Here is a 22,878-nt window from a genome sequence, read left to right as displayed (position 1 = left end):
AAAAGCCTCAGTGCTGCCCGGCCCCAGTGGCTCAGTGGTTGAGCGTCAACCTATGAACGGTTCAATTCCCGGTCAGGGTACATGCCGGGTTGCGGGCTTGATCCCTAGTAAGGCGTGTACAGGAAACATCATTGATGTTTCTGTCTCTCTCTTCCTCTCCCTTCCTCTCTGACATGAATAAAAAATATATTTAAAAGATAAAAACAAGAGTGTCAGTGTTATATGAAGACTTGGGGGACAAGTTATTTGTCTTACCAGATCAAAAGTAGACCTGTTGCAGGGTAGATAAAGCATGAGATGTGTAAGGTCTTTCCTGGACTATTACCCTAAGAGTTTGAGTCCCTGGCTTGACTGGCTCAGTGGACACTCCAGGTGAGGTTTACGTACGGTAGGGTGTGTATGGAACCGGTGGGGAATACTTGATGGCAATTTCCAATAACAAACATTTATCCTTTTTTATGATCTGATACATTCCTTCTATCATTTTTGTCCCACGCTGGGTTATATCTTACCTTTGACATTCATCCAGCTGGCACTGACATCAACCTTTTAGCGTTACTTCTGATTAGGAATTAAAGATCCTACTTATTACCCCATTAGCCAAGGGTTCAGCACTGATGTTAGGAAAATTGTGTTCTCAGTTCATGAGTGTGGTCCTAGGATAGTGAGATGGGGGCTACCTTTCACACCATGGCAGGTCACCTCATTCTGTTGATCCCAAATTTCTTGTGGGTGTTTGTCCATGCAAAGGCCTCCCAAAGACTTGACCCAGACATAGAGGGGCTCACACGTCCATCCTTTTCCTTACCACCCCTGAAGACACCTGAACAACTTTAATAACCTGAACTCAACTGTAGCCTCTCTTGCCCTCTGCTCACCCAGCTGCCTGTCATTTTTTTCACCCAGTGAGGATAGTGAGCCATGGAGTTAGAGTCTGGCCTCTGGATTTGCCTCTTGGCTTTGTTTTAAATCTTGGTGTCTCCCTTTGTGGCTAGTGAGAAGTATCAGAGGGGAGGGTGTACCAGGTACCCCTTCCTACACACACACACACACACACACACACACACACACAGCACGCAGCCTGCAGGTCAGGGGGATGGATCCCCATTTCACTGACTTCCAGAAACAGGCATGTTGTGGTTTTATGATGATAATGGCACACATGTTGGATTGGCCCTGCGGGATGGATTTGGGAAAGGAGGCTTCTGGGTATTTGGATTTTCTGCTGTTATTTTAAACTGGTTTTAAGTGTCCTTTATTGCAGCTATGGCCACAAGATAGGGCTGGGATGTTGTGAGATGTTTGATGTAACTGAAAGGGCCTGGCCTGTGAGTTCCCCACTGAGGAGGAAGTGGTTAGGTGGCCAGGAATGCAACCTGTGCCTCCCAGATTAATTAATAATTGAGAGCTGGCCCCCAGCCAGGCGGAGTTGGGAGAGATACAGTGAACAAAGAGTGGTTAACTACGGTGGGGGAAGGAAAAGTTTGACTTTGCCTGTGGCTAAAAGGGAAATTCACAATGGCCATGATTTATGGGCTGAATTACTTGGGATCCTCCTTAGTGGCCCCAACTTGGGCCTGTGCTCCAGGAATGCAGACTGGGAGGCCTATTGGGCCATTTTTGCCTGCTGGGAAGGGAGGAGGAAAGAGGGGGGGCAGCATGGCAGGCGCCAGCCTCTGTGGAGGAGGCGCGAGTCACACCCGTGGGAGAGGGGTTGTACTGACTGCCTGTGGTAACTAGGTATAGGCTAGAAGTTTAGTGCCTACCCGGGCCCACTTTGCAAGGAGGAATGGAAGGAAGAGTGGCTGTGGAGTCTGGCTGCTCTGGGTTCAAATTCCTCCTAATTGGCTGTGTGTCCTTGGACCAGGGGCTTAATCTCCCTGCACCTTCATGTCCTCCTTTGTAAGATTATGTCTGCCTTCTAGGATTGTCCTCAGGGTTAAATGAGATGGGGTAGATGGATAGTTGGTGCTCAATAGCAGCTGGATTCCCATAGGATGACTGGAAAGGGCACCTGCAACAACTCTTTAATCAGGATCATTACTTAGCAAATCTCTTCTGATGTTTGCTGGCCCATGCACACCAGGTGTATGCTGCTTTCTAAGTAGACCCGTGACTTTTCAACCCTGTCAGGAAAGGAGCTAATTGGACTTGGGGTTGAGGCATGGGGCTCAGGTCTGTGTCTCTCCGCTAGCCTGAGGGACTTGCCGGCAGACTGGCTCCCTTTCTCCTCTGCACCTCCCTCCCCAGATCAAACAGGCTATCCCTTTTCAGGCATCCTGGAACTTGGGCAAGGATGGCCCGAGCAGCTTTAGCTGCTTCAGTGTGCACAGTAGCATAGCCACAGACAGGAGACGGGGTCACAGGGGTGAGCTTCTGCCAAGCCCGTGGGTCATTTTGCAACACTTTTGCATGGAACATTTAAATTTTATGTCACCGCATTCTTTACAACAAATATTAGTATTTAATTGTGGCTTAATGATCTCTCCAGTCAATATTAGCTTTCTGGTTATTCTAAAGCACTCCTGTGTGTTCCAGAAATACACAAGAATGATCTAGGCCACCCTCACTTGAAGAAAATCCCATGTGGAGAAGTCTGCATTCACTGCAGAGGCGTGGATTATGACTTTTGTGTTAGAAAAGGATATTTTAAAGGAAATGATTTAAAGCAAGGTTTATTTTAAAGTTGAATTTCTTTACCTCTGGGACTTTAATTTGGGGTTGTTTATCCCGAAGTGCATCTTTAATGTAAATAAGGCAGGTGTATTTTGACTTGCAAAGGTCACATGATACTGTCTTGTTGGTAAGTAACAACAAGCTAGTGCTGGTGAGGCATGTTTTTGAGAGCTTTGCAAACAAGAAAGCCAGCCCCCCACACTCTCCTTTGGCTTTTCCATTCAGAGACTTGCTCTCTGTTCCCTTCACCTGATTGACTTAGCAAAACAGAGAAATGAAATCCACCCCCATTGCCAGATGAGATGACTGTAGGCTTTAGGTGATTTTGGTGGTTGTTTTTTTGAGCCGCTGAAACAAACCTTGCATATAGTGAGCTCATCTCGTATTCCATAGGCCAGGCCGCGTCATGAGGACCAGCAACGTAGGGGCTTTTGCTTCTCCCTCCCTGCCTCAGTGTCCTGGCCTCTGCGCATCAGAGGTGTCCTGTGGAATGGGAACAGCGCTGCGGCTGTGCCTTTTTCAAACGCAGGGAAAACCTGATGATTTCCCATTGTTAGGAGCACCCCGGTCAGGCGGCACAGCCACCGGTCCAGGGGAGGGGGGGCAGAGGTGAAAGCAGCCTGATCTTAGGCCAGCCTGCTCCCAGGTGGGTGGGGTGGAGACACACCCACCTGATGACAGCATCAGTCACAGAGGAGATTCAGACCCAGGGACTGGGGAAGGCTTTTCAAGGGAGGTGACTTCGGGGTCTTGCCGGTGGAGTAAGCTCTGAAAACACGGGGGAACGGGAGGAAGCTCATATTCCTTGAGTGCTGGTTACTGTTCTGGGCCCTTTACTAATCCCCTCCACCCCTCTGAGTGAGGTATGAAGTGAGAGGAAGCCAGTGCTGAGCAGGGCCTGCTGAGCAGGTAGGCAGCACATGCCTCGCTCAGGCCGGTGCTCAGAGGGGCCTCCCCTCCCTTTAATGCTCTGCTTTCACCATTGAAATTCTGGATGATTTTTAAACCAAGAGCCTTGTTGCACTTCCCCCTCTACTCCCCGCTCTGCACTCAGAGACCCGCACTCGGAGACAGAGACGCAGTCGCCTGCCCGTAGGAACAGAGCTGTGAAGATTTGCACCAGTTCAACCTCTACTGCCTTTGGTCTCGGGGAGCCTTACAGATCCAGAGACAGTGGGATGGACCAAGTACACGCAGAGTGGGGTGTTAAAGGCACAGAGAGCTAAGGGACCCTGATAGCAGGAGATGACAAGGCCAAGGATTTGTGGGGGCCTCACCTGGTCATCCACTGGGATGTTTGTGTACCACTGTGGGGGGTTCCTGTCCCTTAGAATTGAGACGGGATGATTGAGGGCAATTTTGAGGTACTTTGCTTTTATGGCTCTATATTGGGTCCAAGTAGAAGTCTGAGGCAGGAGGTTTGCTAATGAAACTCAAATTGTATTCGGGAAATAAAAGAAAAATGGAAGCGCCCCAAATTGTCCTAACTCTGGGAACCTGCAGGGCAGGAATGTTCCTTGAATCACAACACTGCTGTCTGCCACCGACCTGCATCCCTGCCCCTTGGACCCTCGGACTCGTGCCTGGGCTGTCCCCATCTGAACCCCCAGAGGGCCGATTGTGTTCTCTGTGGTCTTGGAGTCAGCAGGGAAGTCAAAGTTGGATCGAATCAGTGAACTTTGGCACTTAAAGCCTAAGATGAAAACCCAGACTCGGCTCAGAACCCAGGCCAGCCAGGGGCCTGGTTTGTGTGTGAACTCAGGAATTCAGCCATCAGCAGTGCAGACCCCCAGGCAGGAAGATGGGGCCCCTTCCCTTCTTCCCTGGGGACCAAGGTACTCAGCTTTATCAGCTTCCCGAATCCTTATTTTAAATCTTTGCAGGCCCAATATGAAAAGCCAGGCTTTCCCAGCCCCTGGGCCCAGAGGGTCTCTGGGTAGGAAAACAAACAAACACAGAGTCTTTCTGACAAAACAGAAGAGGACTTGGAATGGGAGCAGAGTTCACTGAAGCCTTTTGTTGCTGAAACTGGTTCTAAAAATGTGGGCTGATTGTATAAGCTGTTTATCACAGTCTCTTCCCTCAGACACTTGTCACCATCCTTCCCTCCCAGCGCACAGGAACCAGAATTCTCCCACCTGCCTCCACCGCCTGCCAGAGATAGAGCGGTTCCTGCCCTCACCAGTGCTTCTGGCGTGGAGTCCGATCCATCGGCTGTGATGGGGGAGGCCAGTCTAATGGCAGCCTCAGTGTGGCTCTCAGAAGCCGTAGTTGCCTGCAGTGTTAAGAAGGATGCACTGAGCCCTGCCGATGTGGCTCAGTGGTTGAGCATTGACCTATAAACCAGGAGGTCATGATTCCATTCCCAGTCAGGGCACATGCCCAGGTTGTAGACTCAATCCCCAGTAGGGGGTGTGCAGGAGACAGCCGATCAATGATTCTCTCTCATCATTGATGTTTCTCTCTCTTGCTCCCTTTCTGAAATATATATAAATAATGAAAAGAAGGACGCACCAAGGCCTAGGCAGAAAAGCCACTGGTCCCTGGGCCCAGGGAAGCTGGGACAGTCTTGCCAGGGCTCCAGGGCGAGATGGATGCTGATGAAAGCGGGGCCCCAGGTTTTTTCCTCCCACAGGTCTGCCTCTTAGGGCCTGGGCTAATGCTTGTTTTATGTCAAGTTGCAAGATGAGTCCATCTTTTCAGGATTTGTTTGAATACGGCACGAGATAAAAAAATGGAAACCTTACCACCTCGGCCAGGCTGCCACTTTGTTCCGCTGGAGACATGGGGCCGATGAGGCAGCACAAAAGGGGACAGGGTGGGCTCAGCGTCAGCCAGTAGGCGGACTCCCATGCTGCACTGGGGTCTGTCAGAATGGGCTTGGGGAGTTCGGGAGGGAGAACTGATGAAGAGCACAGGACACCCAGCAACCTCCACCCTCCAGTGACTCAGCCAGGATTAGCTGCCCTTTCTCAAGATCTTCGTTCTTTATTGTAGCACAGGATCTGTTTGAATGCTGCTTGTGTTTGGAGGGGTGATGGGAGCATGGAGTGTATAGGAGAAACTGAAAAACCAAAAAAGTGTATGTGTTTGCAGGGCTGCATAGAGGCCATAGACAGTTGTGACAAGGCATGCTATTTGAAAACCCCACTGCCCTCACGGGAAGGTGGGTAGTGAGTGTGGGGCAGTGGCCACACCCAAGGATCCCTTTTATTGTCCGGTCTTTATGGAGCCTCCATGTGCCGGCGTAGAGTGGACATAGCTACGTTATTATAGCACAGTCCCTATGCTCTTGCCCTTGCAGTCCTCTGGGGTTTTGTAGACCACAGGTTGCACCCAATAGGAGTAATGCACAGTCCCTTGTCTCTAAGCCTAGACAGACATGAGTTCAAATCCCAGCTTTGCAACTTCCTAGCTGAGGACTGTGGACGTGGAATGTTCGGGCCTTAGCTCCTTCATCTTAAAATGGGAAATGACTGAGAAAATGAATAGTATGTCGCAATGGTACATTTAAAGTGCTTCATACTCTGCCTGGTATTTGGTAAAGGTTTATTAAATGTCAGCGGACATTATTATTATTATTATTATTGGCTGGTTGTTTTTATTATCACCACCACTACTACTGTTATGATTTCCCCTTGGTTCTCAACTCCATTGGTACATCTTATCTTTGCAGGTATTATTACCTAATATGAATACCCTTATGAAACTATGCCAGCTGAATCAATCTAGTAAATAATTTACACAAATAATATATAGAGGTAGGTGTACAGTGGTAATAATATTAGTGAAATAATAGTAGCTATTACTTATGAAGTGCTTTTTTTGAACCAGGCATTATTAGACACACTTGAAGTAAGCACTGATTGCATCCCCATTTTACAGATTAGGACACTGAGGCCCCAGGGGTGAAGTCACTTGCCCAAGATTTCACAGCTGGTGAGTGGCAGAGCTGAGCTTTATATGCAGGCAGTTTGGCTCCTGGGCCCACATTAATCCAGCCTGTGCAGGAGATAACCGACAGTCCTAGGCATGTGGCTAATTTCTGCTGTGACCTTGGGAAATCACTTGAGCTCTTTGGGCCTCAGTTTTTGCATTTGCAATGAATTTTGGCCACATGGACTGTCCCATTTTTGGCCTTCCTCCTCTGCTCACTGACATTCTCCTTTTGCATTTCTGTTTACTCTCTGTCTTGGGGGTAAACCCCGCCACCAGCAAATCTGCGGCTGGTTGACTGTCCGGTAAGCACAGTCCTTGGCCTCAGGTGACCAGCGGCTGAAAGAGCCCCCAAGGTGGACCCTGTGTAGGCGGCAGTGGTGGCCAGACCGCCCGTGATGTAATGAGCGATTAGGAACTTCCTCTTGGAAGCCTGGCTTCCTCTAGGAGCCAAAGGTGCTGGCTCTGAGGTGGGGGGTGGGGGGTGGGAGCGAGTAAGAGGAAACTCCTGTCAGCTGGGCCCTGCTTTTGGAAAGAGTTCAGCAGAGAGCCTTGGTCTAAGCTGTTGACCATTAATGGGGCCTGTGTACATTCCTTCTCTGCTTTTACTGCCCGAGCTCAGTGAATAAAGGGCTGATCGCCCCCTCCCTTAACAAAGAAAAAAAGAGCCTTTAATTAATGCTGCATCTTTGGACTCACTGCAAAACCTGAAGCCCTTTCTGCAGCTTAAAATGACAAAGGAAGGTTAAGTAGAAATTCTTTTTTCCCCCTTCAGTTTGATAACAAAAACTACTTATCTAATGGGCAAACAAGGCTTTTAAAGGGGTGTTAGGTTAACCAGATGCAGGGCCACGTAATTATTCCCAGGCCTAGGAGCCATGGATGAAAAAGCTGCCGGTTGGACTGGAACTTGAAGCCACAGGCATGACATGGGACAGAAGAAAGGCGTTTTCCAGGGGGACTGGAGGCCCCGGCCTGGCTTGTGAAAAGGGGATTGGAAAAGCCAGCCCTGGGTTTCTCTCCAGCTCTGCCACCAACTTGCTGGATGATCCAGGGCAAGTCACTTAACCTGTTTGAGCTTCTGTCTCTGAAGCTCCCTTCCCAGCTCTCAGTGGGGTCTGGGTCTGTCTGCCCTTGCTTCCTGCTCATTGAGGTGTGGCTGGGCCGACCCTTTCCATCCAGACCTGAGAGGGGCAGGGAGGCTGCTGTGGCCCAAGTAGGGGTATGAAGCAGCAGCAAAGGCTATGATCATAGAAGAGCATGGGGTGAGGTGGACGGCCAGGACCCTGGAGACCAAGAGGACTCTGGCTGGCCTCCTGCAAATACTCTGAGCCTTTATGTCTAGCTCCCTGAGAGTCTGAGGGATCAGAAACAATCTCGGCACGTCTTAGGTTCCCTTCACAGGATGGCGGAGGCCAAGGCGGTCTGGCCAAATGGAAGGGGGGAATCAAGAGGAAAACAAGCTGCATCGCGTGTGCTCAAGCTTTTGGAGCGTGCAGCCCACGGGGGAGCACACAGGAACGTTCCTGCCCTTTGTTTTGACAGAAAACTGCTGATTCGAAGAAGCTAAAGGCTTTTCTTGGGATTTCAGCTCTCCCCGCCTCCCCCAGACTGCACTTAGCCCCCTTGGTGCCTCAGCACCCCCACAAAATTACATGTTGTGCTCAAAGCACCCTCCCTGGGCAGAGCGGCCAAGAGGAAGGAATGCCAACCATTGGAGGGGCTGGCTCCAGTTTAGGGGAGCGGGCCTATTGTGAGCCCGTCTCCTCCAGCCCACCGCAGCCATCCACCTCCCTCTGGTGGCAGGAATGTGGGCATCACCAGGAAGCCGGGCCACCCCTGCCCGGTCTGGAAACACAGGGCTGTCCCCCGGGCAACCACAGAGCCCTGCCGAGCTACTCCACAGCTAGAGCTGGCCTGGGCAGAACATTTTTACTTTTTTAATTTTAATTCTTTCATGGCCTCATACCTGCAATGAAATCCACAGCTCTTAGTTGTATAGGTCATGATTTTTTACAATGTGTATACCTGAGTTCCCATTGTACCAATCAGGATATCAAACATTTCCATCACCCCACCCACTCATGCTCCTTCCCAATCATCCCTACTCCACAGAGGTAATCCCTGTACTGATTTCTATCACTATAGGTTAGTTTTGTCTATCTGAGAATTTTATATAAGTAGAAACAAATAGCACTTCTGTGGGCTGTTGGCAACTCGGGCTTCTGATATGCGTTGTTATGTTTCAGTAGTTCCTTTTTATTGGTAAGTCACATCCTATTGTATGGATGTACCTTGTTCTTTGTGTGTGTGTGTGTGTGTGTGTGTTTATTTTACTGTTTTGTTTTCTTTTTAACTCTTTTTTTGCAATTACAGTTTATATTCAATATTATTTTGTATTAGTTTCAGGTGTACAGCATAGTGGTTAGACCCATGGTCGGCAAACTGCGGCTCGCGAGCCACATGCGGCTCTTTGGCCCCTTGAGTGTGGCTCTTCCTAAGCCTTAGGAGTACCCTAATTAAGTTAATAACAATGTACCTACCTATATAGTTTAAGTTTAAAACATTTGGCTCTCAAAAGAAATTTCAATCGTCGTACTGTTGATATTTGGCTCTGTTGACTAATGAGTTTGCCGACCACTGGGTTAGACAGTCATACTTTACAGAGGGGTCCCCTGATGTACCACCTGGCACATACATAGTTATTACAGTATTATTGACTATATTCTCTATGCTGTACTTTACATCCCCGTGACTGTTTTGTAAATACCAGTTTGTACTTCTTAATCCATTTACTTTTACCCAGCCCCCCAGCCCCACTCCCCTCTGATAACCATCAGTCTGGTCTCTGTATCTATGAGTTTGTTTCTATTGTATTCGTTATTTTGTTCTTTAGATTCCACATATAAGTGAAGTCATATGGCATTTGTCTTTCTCTGTCTGATTCATTTCACTTAGCATAATACCCTCTAGGTCCATTCATGCTGTCGCAGATGGTAAGATTTATTTATGTTTTTTAATCCTCACTCGAAGACATGCTTAGAGAGAGGAAGGGAGGGAGGGAGAGAAACATCGATGTGAGAGAGAATCAATTGGTGCCTTTTGTATGTGCCCCAGTCAGGGATTGAACCCGCAATTTAGGTATGTGCCCTGTCCAGGAATCGACCGGCATCCTTTCCTTCTGTGCACAGAACAACGCTCAACCACTGGCAAGGCAAATTTCATTCTTTTTTATGACCAATACTGCATTGTATATATATACCACAACTTTTTCATCCACTTGTCTATTGATTGGGTTGTTTACATATCTTGGCTATTATAAATAATGCTGCAGTGAACATAGGGGTGCATATATTCTTTTGGTGTTTCAGGTTTCTTCGGATCTATATCCAGAAGTGGAAATGCTGGGCAGTTCCATATTTAATTTTTTTTGAGGAAACTCCATACTGTTTTCCACAGTGGCTGCACCCACCAGCAGTGCACAGTGGTTCCCTTTTCTCCACATCCTCACCAACGCTTGTTGTTTGTTGATTTATTGATGATAGCCATTCTGACAGGTGTGAGGTGATATCTCATTGTGGTTTTAATTTGCATTTCTCTGGTGATAAGTGACATTGAGTATCTTCTTACATCTATTGTCCGTCTGTATGTCCTCTTTGGAGTAGTGTCTATTCAGGTCCTCTGCCTGTTTTTTAATTGGATTGGTCCTTTTTGTTCATTTGTTTTTGTTTTTTTGGGATATTAACCCCTTATCAGATGTTTCATTGGCAAATATGTTCTTCCGTTCAGTAGACTATCTTTTCGTGTTGATGGTTTCCTTTGCTGTGCAAAAACTTTTTAATTTGATGTAGTCTATTTGCTTATTTTTTCCTTTGTTTCCCTTGCCTGAGGAGATAATATCAGAAAAAATATTGCCAAGAGAAATGTTAGCGATTTTACTACCTATGTTTTCTTTTAGGCATTTTATAGTTTCGAGTGGTACATTTAAGTCTTTAATCCATTTTGAGTTTATTCCTGTATATGGTGTAAGAAGGTGTCTAGTTTGTTTGTTTTGCAAGTATCTGTCCAATTTTCCTAACACCATTGATTGAATAGACTGTCCTTACCCCATGATATGTTCTTGCCTCCTTGGTCATATATTAATTGACCATATACTATATAGGCCTGGGTTTATTTCTGGGCTCTATTTTGTTTCATTGAGCTCTGTGTCTGTTTTTATGCCAGGGATGTACTTTATCTTTGTTCATTATCTTAGTCCATTTGGGCTGCTATAACAAAATACCATACACTGCGTGGCTTAAGTAACACATTTATTTCTCACAATTCTGGAGGCTAGGAAGTCCAAGGTCAAGGTGCTGGCAGATTTGGTGTATATAGTAGGGGCCCATTTCTAGGTCATAGATGGCTTCTTCTTGTTGCTCCGCACATTCTGGAAGGGTTAGAGAGCTCTGGTATGTCTTCTATAAGGGCACGCATCCCATTCATGACCCTCATGACCTCCCAAAGGCCCCACCTTTCCAAGTGCCATCACACTGGGGGGTTAGGATTTCAACATGTGAATTTGAAGGGGACATAAATATTCAGTCTGTAGCATCCATTCTTCTGTTGGACATCTGGGCAGTTTTCCAAGATTGGGTGATTATGAGTAGAGTTGCTGTGAACATTCACTAAATCACAGAAATTTAGGGCTGATTGTTTCGGTGGGCAGACTGAGGCCAGGAGAAGGAGGTCACCTTCCTGATGAGAGCCAGGAGGCAGGACAACTGACTTAGGACTCCTGGCAGATCAGCACCAGACTGCGCCTCTCCTCCCCTCCTCCCCCAGGAACCGTCCCAGCCAGGACCCAGAGTCTGGCTGGGAATTAGGCCAGGCCCCGAGCAGGGGTAGTGAGCAGGAGTTTCGGTCAGAGCTCGGTCATCTTTGATGTTGTTCACTCGGGTCTGACTCCCCAGCATTTATTTGCAATTAAGGAGCCGGTTCCTAATTAGGCTGATGGCTAGACCACAGCCGTGGAGCCATGAGGAGAAAAAGATCTGCAAGAGGCTGTCCCCCTGCACCCCGAGTGGCAGCTCAGGCTGCAGATGGGAGGTGTGGTGTGGTGGATGGAATAGGGCTTTGCATCAGTTTGGGGGCGCCAGCCCTCTCAAAGACAGCGTGCCACCTTCTGTCAGACACTGCAGGAGATATGAATATACACATGTACGTATGTACATGTGTGTGCAGTGAAATAGTGCCACAGCACTACTCACCTTTGTTCTAGACATTTAGTTGCATTGCTTCATTCTTCATTATTTTGCTTCTGAATACCCAGGCTGGGAGCTAAACCTTAACAGTTTGCAAAGGGCATTGCTGTCCCCGGTCCTATTGTAGCCTCCCATGGTGGTGACTGTGGGTGGGCCGTGACTCCCAACACCCTGGGGATCCCAGGCCTCTGGAGAGTCAGCCCAGTGCTGGGACCAGTAACAGCCGCTGCTTCTTTCTGCACCCAGCTGATCTGCCGGGAGTTCCCAGAAAACCCCAAGGTAGACTGTGTAAGTGAGGCACTCAGTTATGGATAAGCCTGTTTCCAAACGGGGAGACTGAGGCTTGCCCACAGCCACACATGTAGTCAGTGGTGAGAGCCTTAGTTTAGGTCTGCCTCCATTCGGTCTATCGCAGTTCTGGAACCTTTAGATCAGGTGGCAAGCGTTAGCTTAGAATTCTGGGGTTTCAAGTTCTGGTTCCCGTTCTGCCACACCCCACTGTATGACCTCAGGGGAGTCGCCCTGCACCCAGGGGCACCATCTTTGGGGCACAAGGACATTGGACTCAATCAGTGGTTCACACAGGCTAGTTTTAGGACTAAGTTTTCATTGGTCCATGATGAAAGAAATAAGAAAATTTCTTATAATCTAAATGCTGTGATTTTCAACCCTTTTCGTCTCATGGTGCACATAAATTACTAAAATACTGCGGCACACCAAAAACATACATATTTTGCCAATCTGACACCCCTCCCCTCCATAGATATAATTTTGATTGACTTACAAAAGAAAATAATAGTAGTAATTACCTGCCCTTTTTGCTCCAAAGTGACTTTTTAAAAAAATCAGGTGTCTATACTTTTATATAAAGATTTTTCTAGTACCAAGAATTAACCAATCAGATGCAACCTTATTATGCAATGTGACCAATAAGATGCAGCTCTATTGTATGACCTATATGTATGATTCGAGACAGGGCATTCACACAGAATGGCTATTGTTGTGTTGCCTATTGTCATTTTGTTTATTTGACAATCTAAAGGAAAATAGGTCAGTGCCCCTGACTAAATAGTCAGGTATTGCATGTTTTAAAAATTCTTGTAGCACATCGGTTGAAAATTGCTGATCACTAAATGTATTAACTTCAAACTTTCTGATTTTTTTTAGTATCAAATTATACTTCTGTAATTTTGTTAGTGTTAAGTTACACTTTTTTTAAAAAATGTATTTTTTTATTGATTTCAGAGAGGAAGGGAGAGGGAGATAGAAAATCAATGATGAGAGAGAATCATTGATCCATTGCCTCCTGCACACCCCACACTGGGAATCAAGCCCAAAACCCCGGAATGTGCCTGACTGGGAATCGAACCGTGACCTCCCCACGCTGGCCGGGCAAATTACACTTTTTTTGTGCTAGTGATAGTAGATGGTCTTGGGGATTTTTAATGTCATAACAAAATAAAATAGTGGTAACCCTGTGACATTCCCAACCTCTCTGTTACACAGTGTATTGGTTTGTGAAAGCCCAAAGTATTGGGGCTCCCTGGATGAGATGCTGTCACGGGGTCCTCAAGCTCTGGAGCCCTGAGCCCCCAAGAGCTGGATGGGGATGGGGATTTCCCCAGAGCATGGTGCTGGCTCACCTGTTGGCTTGTTCTCAGATCAGACCTGCAACTTAAGTCCTTGCCCACCATCCCCTTTGGCCCAGGCCATGGGCCCCACCTGCTGAGCAGGATTCTGATGGGGGCGAGGACAGTGTGCCAACATTGGAGATGTATTTTCTTTCCCTTTTAGTGGCTTTGAGAGCACAGTAGGGATACATGCAGCCTTGGGACAGACAGAACTGAGACCCACCCCTTCCCATTTGAGAGTCTAGCCTAGCCAGGGGCAGTGACACCTGCTCAGGCCAAGGGAGGGGCTGAGCCTGTAATTGCACAGGAGGGAGGGGTCAGGGAGGGCTTTTCTGAGGCCTCGTCCATTTTCTGGAATTTGGAAGATTTGGCCAGGAGCCCAAGCCTGATGAGGTGTCACCTAGTCTGCTCAGCCAAAGAGTCTGCAGGAGGCGAGACCTGGCCCCGGCAGTGTCCCTGAGCCTGAGAGCTGGGGCAGGGGCAGGCTGGGCCCTAGGGGCAGCTCCGTGAGGTTTGTCCCCAAGCACATTTCACCATCCCCGTGAGGGGCTCTGGGGTAAAGCCAGGGACACAGGTCTTGATTGGGAAGGGAGAGGGTGCAGATGATCAGGGGGCATTTGGCTTGGCTGGTGGGAGGAGGGGACAGGAAGTCCCATCTGGCCTTGGATTGAAAGCCTTATGGGAGATGGGAGAGAGGAACCCCACCCCGACCCCAGTCCCATTATCCTCACCCTCACTCCCCACACTCTGACTGTGAACCTGTTTCTTTCTCTGGTACAGTGGAGCAGCTACACCTGGGGGCAGAGGTGGCTTTTTCTGCGCCTTATCTGTGAAAGGGGGATTGCAGTGAGTCCTTGGGGAGTGAAGGACCTTTGTTTGGGGGTTAGAGGGGAGTGACTCATAGGCTTGTGGGTAAGCACCTCTAGGACACAGAGACCATGAGAATAGTCATGGTTACAGATAGGGAGACTGAGGCTTAGGGAAAGGGAGGGACTTGTTCAGTGTGCATGGGTTTTAGGGGGGAGTCTGCCCAGAGTATGGAGAAGCACTCCCTTCTGGAGTATGGCCTGGAACTGATGCTGTGTGTGCCCTCGAGCTGTTAGGGCACCTCCCTGGGCCTCAGTTTCTGTACCTGTGAAATGGGGTGATAACAGAGGTGAACCAGGGCTGTTGTGCAGAAGGCACCCAGCTCATGGAAGGCACTCGGGAGTTCCTATTGCCCAGAGCCCTCCAGGCAGAGCTTCTTTGCTTCTTCACCTCTCTCTGCTGAGAGCACTATGCTAACTCTCTTTGCTTGGTGAGAAGGTTAGTGCTGGAATCTGATGGCCAGGCTGGGATGGTGCTTGGGAACTCCCAACCAGTGCCAGGTGGGTGGGTGGGTGGGTGGTTGGAGAGGGGCACAGGCTGCCCACCTGCTGGGACTGACCCAGTGCCCACAGCTTGGTCATTCACCATGGGATAGAGTGGTCTCTGTCCACCGGCTAAGGGGCAGGTCAGTGAGGGCAGGGAGCAGGGCCTCTCCGTTCCCCACATGACAGTCAGCTGGAACCAGGAGGATGTGAGGTCAAATGATGCCTCCTCAGGAGCTGTCCTAGGGACCTATGGCTGGGACCTGAAGCCACTCATAGAATGAGGGGCGTGCCCAGCCCAAGGCCACAGCAGAGCTGGCGGGTTATGGGAGGCCCCTCAGGCAGACAGTTTCCTGCCAGGTAGCCAGGCGGGCATCCTAGCACATAGGAGGAGGTGTCAGGGGGCCTGTTGCCCTGCTGCTCTGGGGCTTGTGGGTAAGGCTGAGCTGACGGTCAGAGCTGACCATACGCAGGCTCCTCAGTGAAGTTGTTAGCAGGGTTTTTTTCTCTCAGGTTTAGTTGGACTTTAATCAGTTTCTCTTGGAGAATAGGCGCCTTTGCTGTGTTCTCATCAGGCCTCCAGCAGAATTCTCCCTCTGGGCAGACGCCCCAGCAGGGCCCGGGTGGGAACATGTCACCAGACTGGGCAGTCGTGGGTGCCCACGGCTCCTCAGAGCTGTGAGCTCCAGGGAAAGAGCAGACATTAAAGGGCTTCTGACTCTGAACAGCTGCCCACACGAGAACAGCGAGCATGGGCTGCACTTCAAGACAGACTCCAGCGTGTGTGTGTGTGTGTGTGTGTGTGTGTGTGTGTGTGTGTGCGCGCGCGGGGTCTGGTCTCAGAAAACTTAAATTCACCTGGACACACGGGGATGCCCCAGGCTGGAGGGAGAAAGGATGCCAGTCACCCTCCAGGGCACCCCTTTTTGTCTGTGGGGAAACGGAGGCCCAGAGAGACACAGCACACAACCGTGAGAGCTGGCAGACTCCGAAGCCCTTGAGGAGTGACTTTCTCTAGCATTTTAGAGACCTTCACCTTCCCTTTCTCAGAGATGCTGCGGTCCTGGTGACAACCTGCACTTTCTGCCAGAGAGCCAACTCGAGTGGCAGGGTGCAGCGGGCACTGGGGGAACTGGGCACACTGCCCAAGGGCCAGGCTGGGAGCAGTCGGGCAGTTCCCATTCTGGGCTAGAAGGGACCCTGGGGGCCAACTCCCCCCCTCCCCCCACTTACCTCCTCTGCCTGAGTCCCCTGATTGGTGACTATGCCCTCTAATACTTAACCCTGCTCTGTTCAGGCGGAGGCTTGGACTGACTAGGTTCAAATCCTGGCCATGCCACTCACTCCCTGTGTGGCCGAGAGCAGGCTGCTGGTGCCTGCAGTCTTGGGTCCTTCTGTAAAGGAGAAGATGGCCTCCTCATAGAGTGATTGGAGGACTCGGTGAGGCCAGGTGCACCCTGCAGGCGCTCAAGGTCCACGCCTCCTTTGGGTGCATGGGTGTTTTTCCAGCTCTTGCCAGCTTGAGAAATATTACGGCCAGGAGTTGGGTGTGGTTCATGTTTGTGTTTCCACAACACCTAGCACACAGTAGGTGCCTTGCCTTCTCTGTACATTTATGACCTCTGTTTTTACTCTGTGAGTGAGTGAGTGAGTGTGTGTGTGTGGGGGGGGGGGGGGTGCCCTCCTGTGTGTTAAATTTCCTGAGGACAGCCTGGCACACAGTACAGTGGGGCCTTGACTTACGAGTGTCCCGACTAACGAGTTTTTCGAGATATGAGCCGTCTCTCGGCCGATTTTTTGCTTTGAGTTCCGAGCTAAAATTCGGGTTACGAGCCAGCTTCAGATACCCCACCGCTAGTTGGCGCAGCGAACGTCACAGTGAACACCACAACATCAGCCCAGCATCACGTGTCTCCCTCGTTCACTTTAATGATTTGACATATGAGTCATTTGAGTTACGAGCTCGGTCACCAAACGAATTAAACTTGTAAGTCAAGGCCCCACTGTATTTGCTGACATCTGTGTTGACTGCTAGAGACACCACCCATCCCCCAGCGTCCAGGCAGGAGTGCTGCTCCCCTCGGCCACCCGCTTCCCCAGCCTGAGTCGCTAACATCCTGTGCCCTGTGCTTGCCCCGCAGACGCCAGCATGTCTCCAGATGCCACCAAGCCGAGCCACTGGTGCAGCGTGGCATACTGGGAGCACCGAACGCGCGTGGGCCGCCTCTACGCGGTGTACGACCAGGCCGTCAGCATCTTCTACGACCTACCTCAGGGCAGCGGCTTCTGCCTGGGCCAGCTCAACCTGGATCAGCGCAGCGAGTCGGTGCGGCGGACGCGCAGCAAGATCGGCTTCGGCATCCTGCTCAGCAAGGAGCCTGACGGCGTGTGGGCCTACAACCGCGGCGAGCACCCCATCTTCGTCAACTCCCCGACGCTGGACGCGCCCGGCGGCCGCGCCCTCGTCGTGCGCAAGGTGCCACCGGGCTATTCCATCAAGGTGTTCGACTTCGAGCGCTCGGGCCTGCTCCAACACGGGCCCGAGCCCGACGCCGCCGACGGCCCCTACGACCCCAACAGCGTCCGCATCAGCTTCGCCAAGGGCTGGGGGCCCTGCTACTCCCGGCAGTTCATCACCTCCTGCCCCTGCTGGCTGGAGATCCTGCTCAACAACCACAGATAGCGGCAGCCGCGAGGCCCGGCCGACCTGCCCACCGCCAGGCGGGCCAGTGCCAGAGACACAGCCCCACGGACGAAACCCCCCAAATATCATCTACCTAGATTTAATATAAAGTTTTATATATTATATGGAAATATATATTATACTTGTAATTATGGAGTCATTTTTACAATGTAATTATTTATGTATGGTGCAATGTGTGTATATGGACAAAACAAGAAAGACGCACTTTGGCTTATAATTCTTTCAATACAGATATATTTTCTTTCTTTCCCTCCTCCCTCTCCTTTTTTTTTTTTTTTTTTTTTAAGAAAATGATACAGCAGAGCTAGGTGGAAAAGCCTGGGTTTGGTGTATGGTTTTTGAAATATTAATGCCCAGACAAAATGCTAAACCAGTCACTCATTGATAATAAAGCATTCGCATTCTAGGTTTTTTTTTTTTTTTTAACTGTCTTCTTTTTAAGAAAGAGGGACATGCATGGTATTAGTGGGTTTCTGACCCATCAGATATCCTGAAGTTTGACTTATCCCTTTACCAGATAAAGAGTAGAGGGAATAAGCTAAAAAGGGAGGAAGGGCATGTTTACTCTTAAGACCACAGGAGTTCTGCTGTTCCTTCTTACCCATGGCTGTGGTGTGTCCACAGGATGGGAGGAGGAGGGAAAGGGGAGAGTATTTGGGCCCCATCCCAGACTGATGATGGAGGCTCCTGCTCTGGCCTAGAGGAACTTCCAGTCGGATGGTGGAGACTCAGGCCCACGCCTCCTGTCTCTGAGCCATGCACAAGCTAGAAGAAAACACGACATCTCACTCGGGGAAAAGCAGGCGGTGGGCTGTAGGCTCACCTACCACCACGCAGAACCCAGGGTGACGCTCCTCTTAGGGCCTCCCCAGGCCGCCCTCCCGCCCACTCCGAGTAGCTCAGCATCGGCCCGTCTGGGGCTACATTCATGAGTTTCGCAAAGGCAGGTGGTTTTTTACTCTAACAGGGAAGAATTGAGGTTCTGGAAGGGTCAGTGGCTCACTCATGAGGCAGATCTAGGTTAGAAGTTGCATTTCACTATAGGACCAGAGCCATATTACATCCGTTTTCCCTGATGAAGGAAATTCAGAAAGGAAAGCCGCCTTGGCCAAATAGCGAAGGGGAATGTTATGTTATACAGTATATCTTTCCTGGAGATTTATATCAGCATAGCAAATGCTCTGAGAAGTCCTGTGGCTTCTCTGTTGCTGCATCATAAATTATCCTAAAACTTTACAGCTTGAAACAGCTAACATTTATTATCTCATACTGTTTCTGCTTCAGGAATGTGGGAGCAGCTTAGCTGGGTGGTTCTGGTTCAGGGTTCCATGAGGTTGCAATAACCCGAGGTTTAGTGAGGACTGCAGGACCCATTTCCAGTCTTATTCCTGGGGCTGCTGGCTGGAGGCCTCAGTGCCTCACCATGGAAGCCTCTGCATTTGGCCACTCATGGCATGGCTTTCCCCAGAGCACATGATCCAAAAGAGACCAAGATCAAAGCTGTCACCTCTTACAACCTTATCTCAGAAGTGACATCCCATCACTCCTGCACATTCTGTTGGTCACACAAGCCATTCTTGCTAACATGGAAGAGACTACACAAGAGTGTGAATGCCAAGAGGTGGGGATCATAGCCACTGTGTCCAAAAAAATAAGGATCATTTCACTTTGTTTCTTGAAGTGATTTGCCAGTAGACTCCCCACCCATTACTCCTGTCCCCATACGAAGGCCCAGGAGTACCTGTGGGCTGGTTCACTGCTGACAGCTGGACAGGCCAGGGCACCTCACTGAACCCTGCCCTGAAGACGCTCCTCTGGGATGCCTGCTCACTGGGGTATCCTCAGTGTGGGGTCCGTGGAGGCACCTCGGGCTCAAACAGCAGGATCCCCAGGAAGACTGAATAAGGAGCCAGAGCCGTGGGAGTGCGGAGGGAAGGGAGCGGGGGCCTCCCAGGAAGTCTCAGTGCTTCACCTCTGATCCTTGCAGGAGAGATGAGTGGCAAGGTGACGGGCTAGGAGGGGCAGAGGGGGCAGGAGCAAAGGAGCAGTGCCATAGGAGTGGCAGAAACCAGGAGGCATCCACTGTGCAGATGAGGCAGGAGAGGGGAGTCTTCAGACACGGCACCTCCCAGGCCTTGGTCCTCGTGCCTGCATTCCAATTCCAGCTCTGCCATTTACAGACTGGCTTCAGAGACTTAAGGTGCCTCGGTGGTGTTCAGGGGATAAAATTATTCCCACCTGAGAAGTGGGTGTGAATTGGAAGAATCCAGCAAAGCACATCGTACCTGGTTCATCATTAGTGCCTATCATCTGTTACTAATACAGGGCCAGGGCTGGAAGGGAGGCTGGGGGCCCACAAATGCTAAGATGAGGAGAATAGTTGGCATTCAGAAGGTGGATGGGCTGGTTTCTGAGTGGGCCAGTGAGCTGATGAGAGCTAAACTAAAGGGATTTCCCAGAGGAGGGCCAGGCTGCAGGCAGGAATAGGTCACCTGAGCCCTGAACCCTTTCTGGCTCATTAAGACGGTGCCCCTTAATGCCAGTCTACTAACAGAGACTCCTTACCCTTAGAGGCAGCAGCCAGTCACACCCAATGCCTTCATCTGTGAGCAAGAGGGACGGAGCTTAACTCTCCCATTTTATAGATGAGGAAGCGTAGGCCTGAAGTGGGGAAGTGCTTATCTCAAGCCAGGTGATTATGGGTGCTGGGATGTGAGCAGGTTTCCTGCTTCCCGCCACAGGGTCTACTTCATGCAGACCAGATGGTGGCATCCCTTCCCCATCTCCCAGATTCTCAGAGGTGCCCACCAGGCAGATGGCATTGTTTCTCTCTAGAATTAAGCCCTTTGGACCACACAGTTTATCGTAGAAAACTGTCCTGGTTCCCCTGCCAGCCTTGGGCCTGGCCCTCCTGGGAGGCACAACTCCCTCTGCTGTTCTGCACCTCCCAGGCCTTGGTCCTCGAGCCTGAGCAGAGCTGGGCTGTGCTCCTTGGGGATGGGCTAGGAGTCACTGAATTATTTTCTCTTTTCAAGTCGATAATAACACTAACCGTTTGTGAGCCCTTCCTGTGTGCCAAGGGTCTTTTATGCACCTAATCTCCGTGCAGTGTTCTCAGTTATTCCCCCTTTTCAGATGGAGAAACTGATGCTCAGTTGCTGTCATTTGGGCTCCTGTGTGCTAGCTGTGATTGGCTCTGCCGGAATGGCCTGTCCCTTGGGGACAGTCTGCGCTGCAGGGCTAACCTCAGGGGACCCAGAGCCATCAACCTCACAGCTATTTCACCTCCCAGACCTGCCCTGCTTTGAGGCGGGGGACCTCCCTGGGGTCCGTGGGGGGCCTCAAGTGTCAGGGGGAGGCCCTATGGCTGCCTTTCTTCATGGGGGTCTGAGAATCCAGGTCCAGCCCCTCAGTTTACAGATGGGGAAACCAAGTCCCAGACAGGAGAGGCCGAGTTACTGTCACAAGTGGCGGCAGGACTGCCCTCCTTCCCCTCGCCCAGGCTTGGCGGCCCTGGTAGCACCCACATAGCTGGTGACTCGGGCTCCGAAGGAGACACTTTCTAAGCAAGGCCTGGCCTCGGGAGTGTTGTGCAGCCTGGTCCCTGCAGGCTCTGGGAAGCAATGTGGGTGGGGCTTACTGTCCCAAACGCAAACTCAGGCCTAGAGTCGGGGTGGGGGCGGGGGGGCGGGGGGGAAGGCAGGATATTCTGCAATTGACTAGGTTTTTGGAGAAGGATTAGCCCATCACCTCCTCTCCATTCCACAGTGCACCCCATCTCCAGCCCCGCCCCCGCCTTAGTCTCCTGGAGTGTCTGGGATGTGGGAGTGGAGGGGTTAGGGAGAAGCATAGCTAGGAGAGGGGACTCTGCAGATCTGTGTTTATGCCTCATGTGAGAAAACTCTAGGCCCAGAGAGGGGTGTGAGTAGCCCAAGGTCACAGAGCAAGTTTAGGGCAGAGCTGGACCTAAAGCTTAGCTCTCGGGATTTCCGGTCTGGGTGCTTCCTCTGTCTGGGCACAGATTCCTCCGGTGCTCTGGAGGACGTGCACATACACCCCTTCGCCTCTCCTGTCCCCCACGCACATTTCAGGGGGCTTAAACGTTCTGGCCACCTCTGGCTGCAGCTGCCTGATGATAATCCTGACTTTGCCACTGGCCAGCTATGTGATCTTAGGCACGTTAGGTTATGTAACCTCTCGGTGCCGCAGTTTCCTCATCTGAACAAAATAAGAGCATCTACCTCTGAGGTTCTTGGGAAGATTAAATGAACTCAGCATGTTACGCACTCAGAACTGGCATGTAGGAAGTGTTCAGGAGTGCTCACTGTTTGGGGGCCTGACAGGCAGCTCAGGGAGGTGAAAAAAGCTGATGAATTTGGGCAATTGCCTTACCTGTGAAATCCTCCGTTTCCTCAGGGGGAAAGTAGAACGGTGATCCACTGGGATGTTCCCAGTCTGTGACACCAGGGCCTCCCCCTGCACCCCCGTCCCCAACAGCTGCTGTGGCTTCTTAACTGGGCCTCCTGCCAGTCCTGCCTCCTCCAAGTCACTCTCCTCCACCCCAAGTGGTGGTCTGCACGCAAATCCGACAGTGTGCCTCTTCTCCCATGACTCCCTGCACCCTCAGGATAAGGAACTACCTCCTAGAGTGGCCTAATGGAATCTGCCCCTGCCCCACCTCTACCTGCCAACCCCCTTCAAACACCACACTCCAGACCTCTCTGTCTCGCTGTCTCTCAGTCTGTCTCCCTGTCTCTCTCTCCCAGGTCTTTGTCCAAGCTGCTCCTACTCCAGATCATGCCCCAGCCCGCGCAGTCCAAGCACTGACCACACCGCTGCCCCTTTCTCTGCCCAGGGAGTCTCCTGGAAGCTGGAGATGTCTCACGTACTGTTTGCCCCCGTGGTCCTGGGCGCCTGCGTGTTTGTGGAATGAAAGGGTCATGGAGGTAATGGATTGGGTGTGTATTTTATAAATGCTAAAGGACCAAGCAGGCATCCATGGTGTGTGTGTGTGTGTGTGTGTGTGTGTGTGTTTGGTATCCTGTGTCTCCATGACAACCCCCAGCTGGCTTCTCCTCACAGGCCCCTAAGAACCCTCACCCTCTCCCCTATCCTTGGGCCCTGGGCTCTGGGGGCTCATCTTCTGCAGCCTTATTCTGCCCTCTCAGGAGTGTGGTAGCAAGACTTCCCGGTTGGGAGTGTTGTCCCTTTGATATTTAGAACACAGAGTCAGAGCACACCCATGCTGGGGAAGGTTCTTAGAGTACATCTAGTCCCATTACTCACAGAACTGAGGCCCAGAGAGGGCAGGGTGCCGACCAGGGTCACACAGCAAGGCA

The 22,878-nt window shown here is 50.6% G+C and overlaps 1 protein-coding gene across 2 annotated transcripts in view; it reads left to right on the top strand.

Moving 5' to 3' along the window:
* The window catches only part of SMAD6 (SMAD family member 6), a 79,044-nt gene extending 61,104 nt beyond the window's left edge, over positions 1-17,940 (top strand). For both annotated transcript variants that reach the window (XM_081089337.1, XM_081089336.1), the window contains one exon: positions 16,977-17,940. In XM_081089337.1, coding sequence (XP_080945463.1) covers positions 16,977-17,518 — 542 coding nt within the window. In that variant the 3' untranslated portion in view covers positions 17,519-17,940. The remainder of the gene's footprint in view (positions 1-16,976) is intronic.
* The last annotated feature ends 4,938 nt before the right edge of the window (positions 17,941-22,878 follow it).

This window comes from Myotis nattereri (genome assembly GCF_964212035.1).
Source record: "Myotis nattereri genome assembly, chromosome: 1".
NCBI lineage: Eukaryota > Metazoa > Chordata > Mammalia > Chiroptera > Vespertilionidae > Myotis > Myotis nattereri.
Note: the sequence above shows the minus strand (reverse complement) of the source record. Positions and strands in the feature narration are given on the sequence as shown.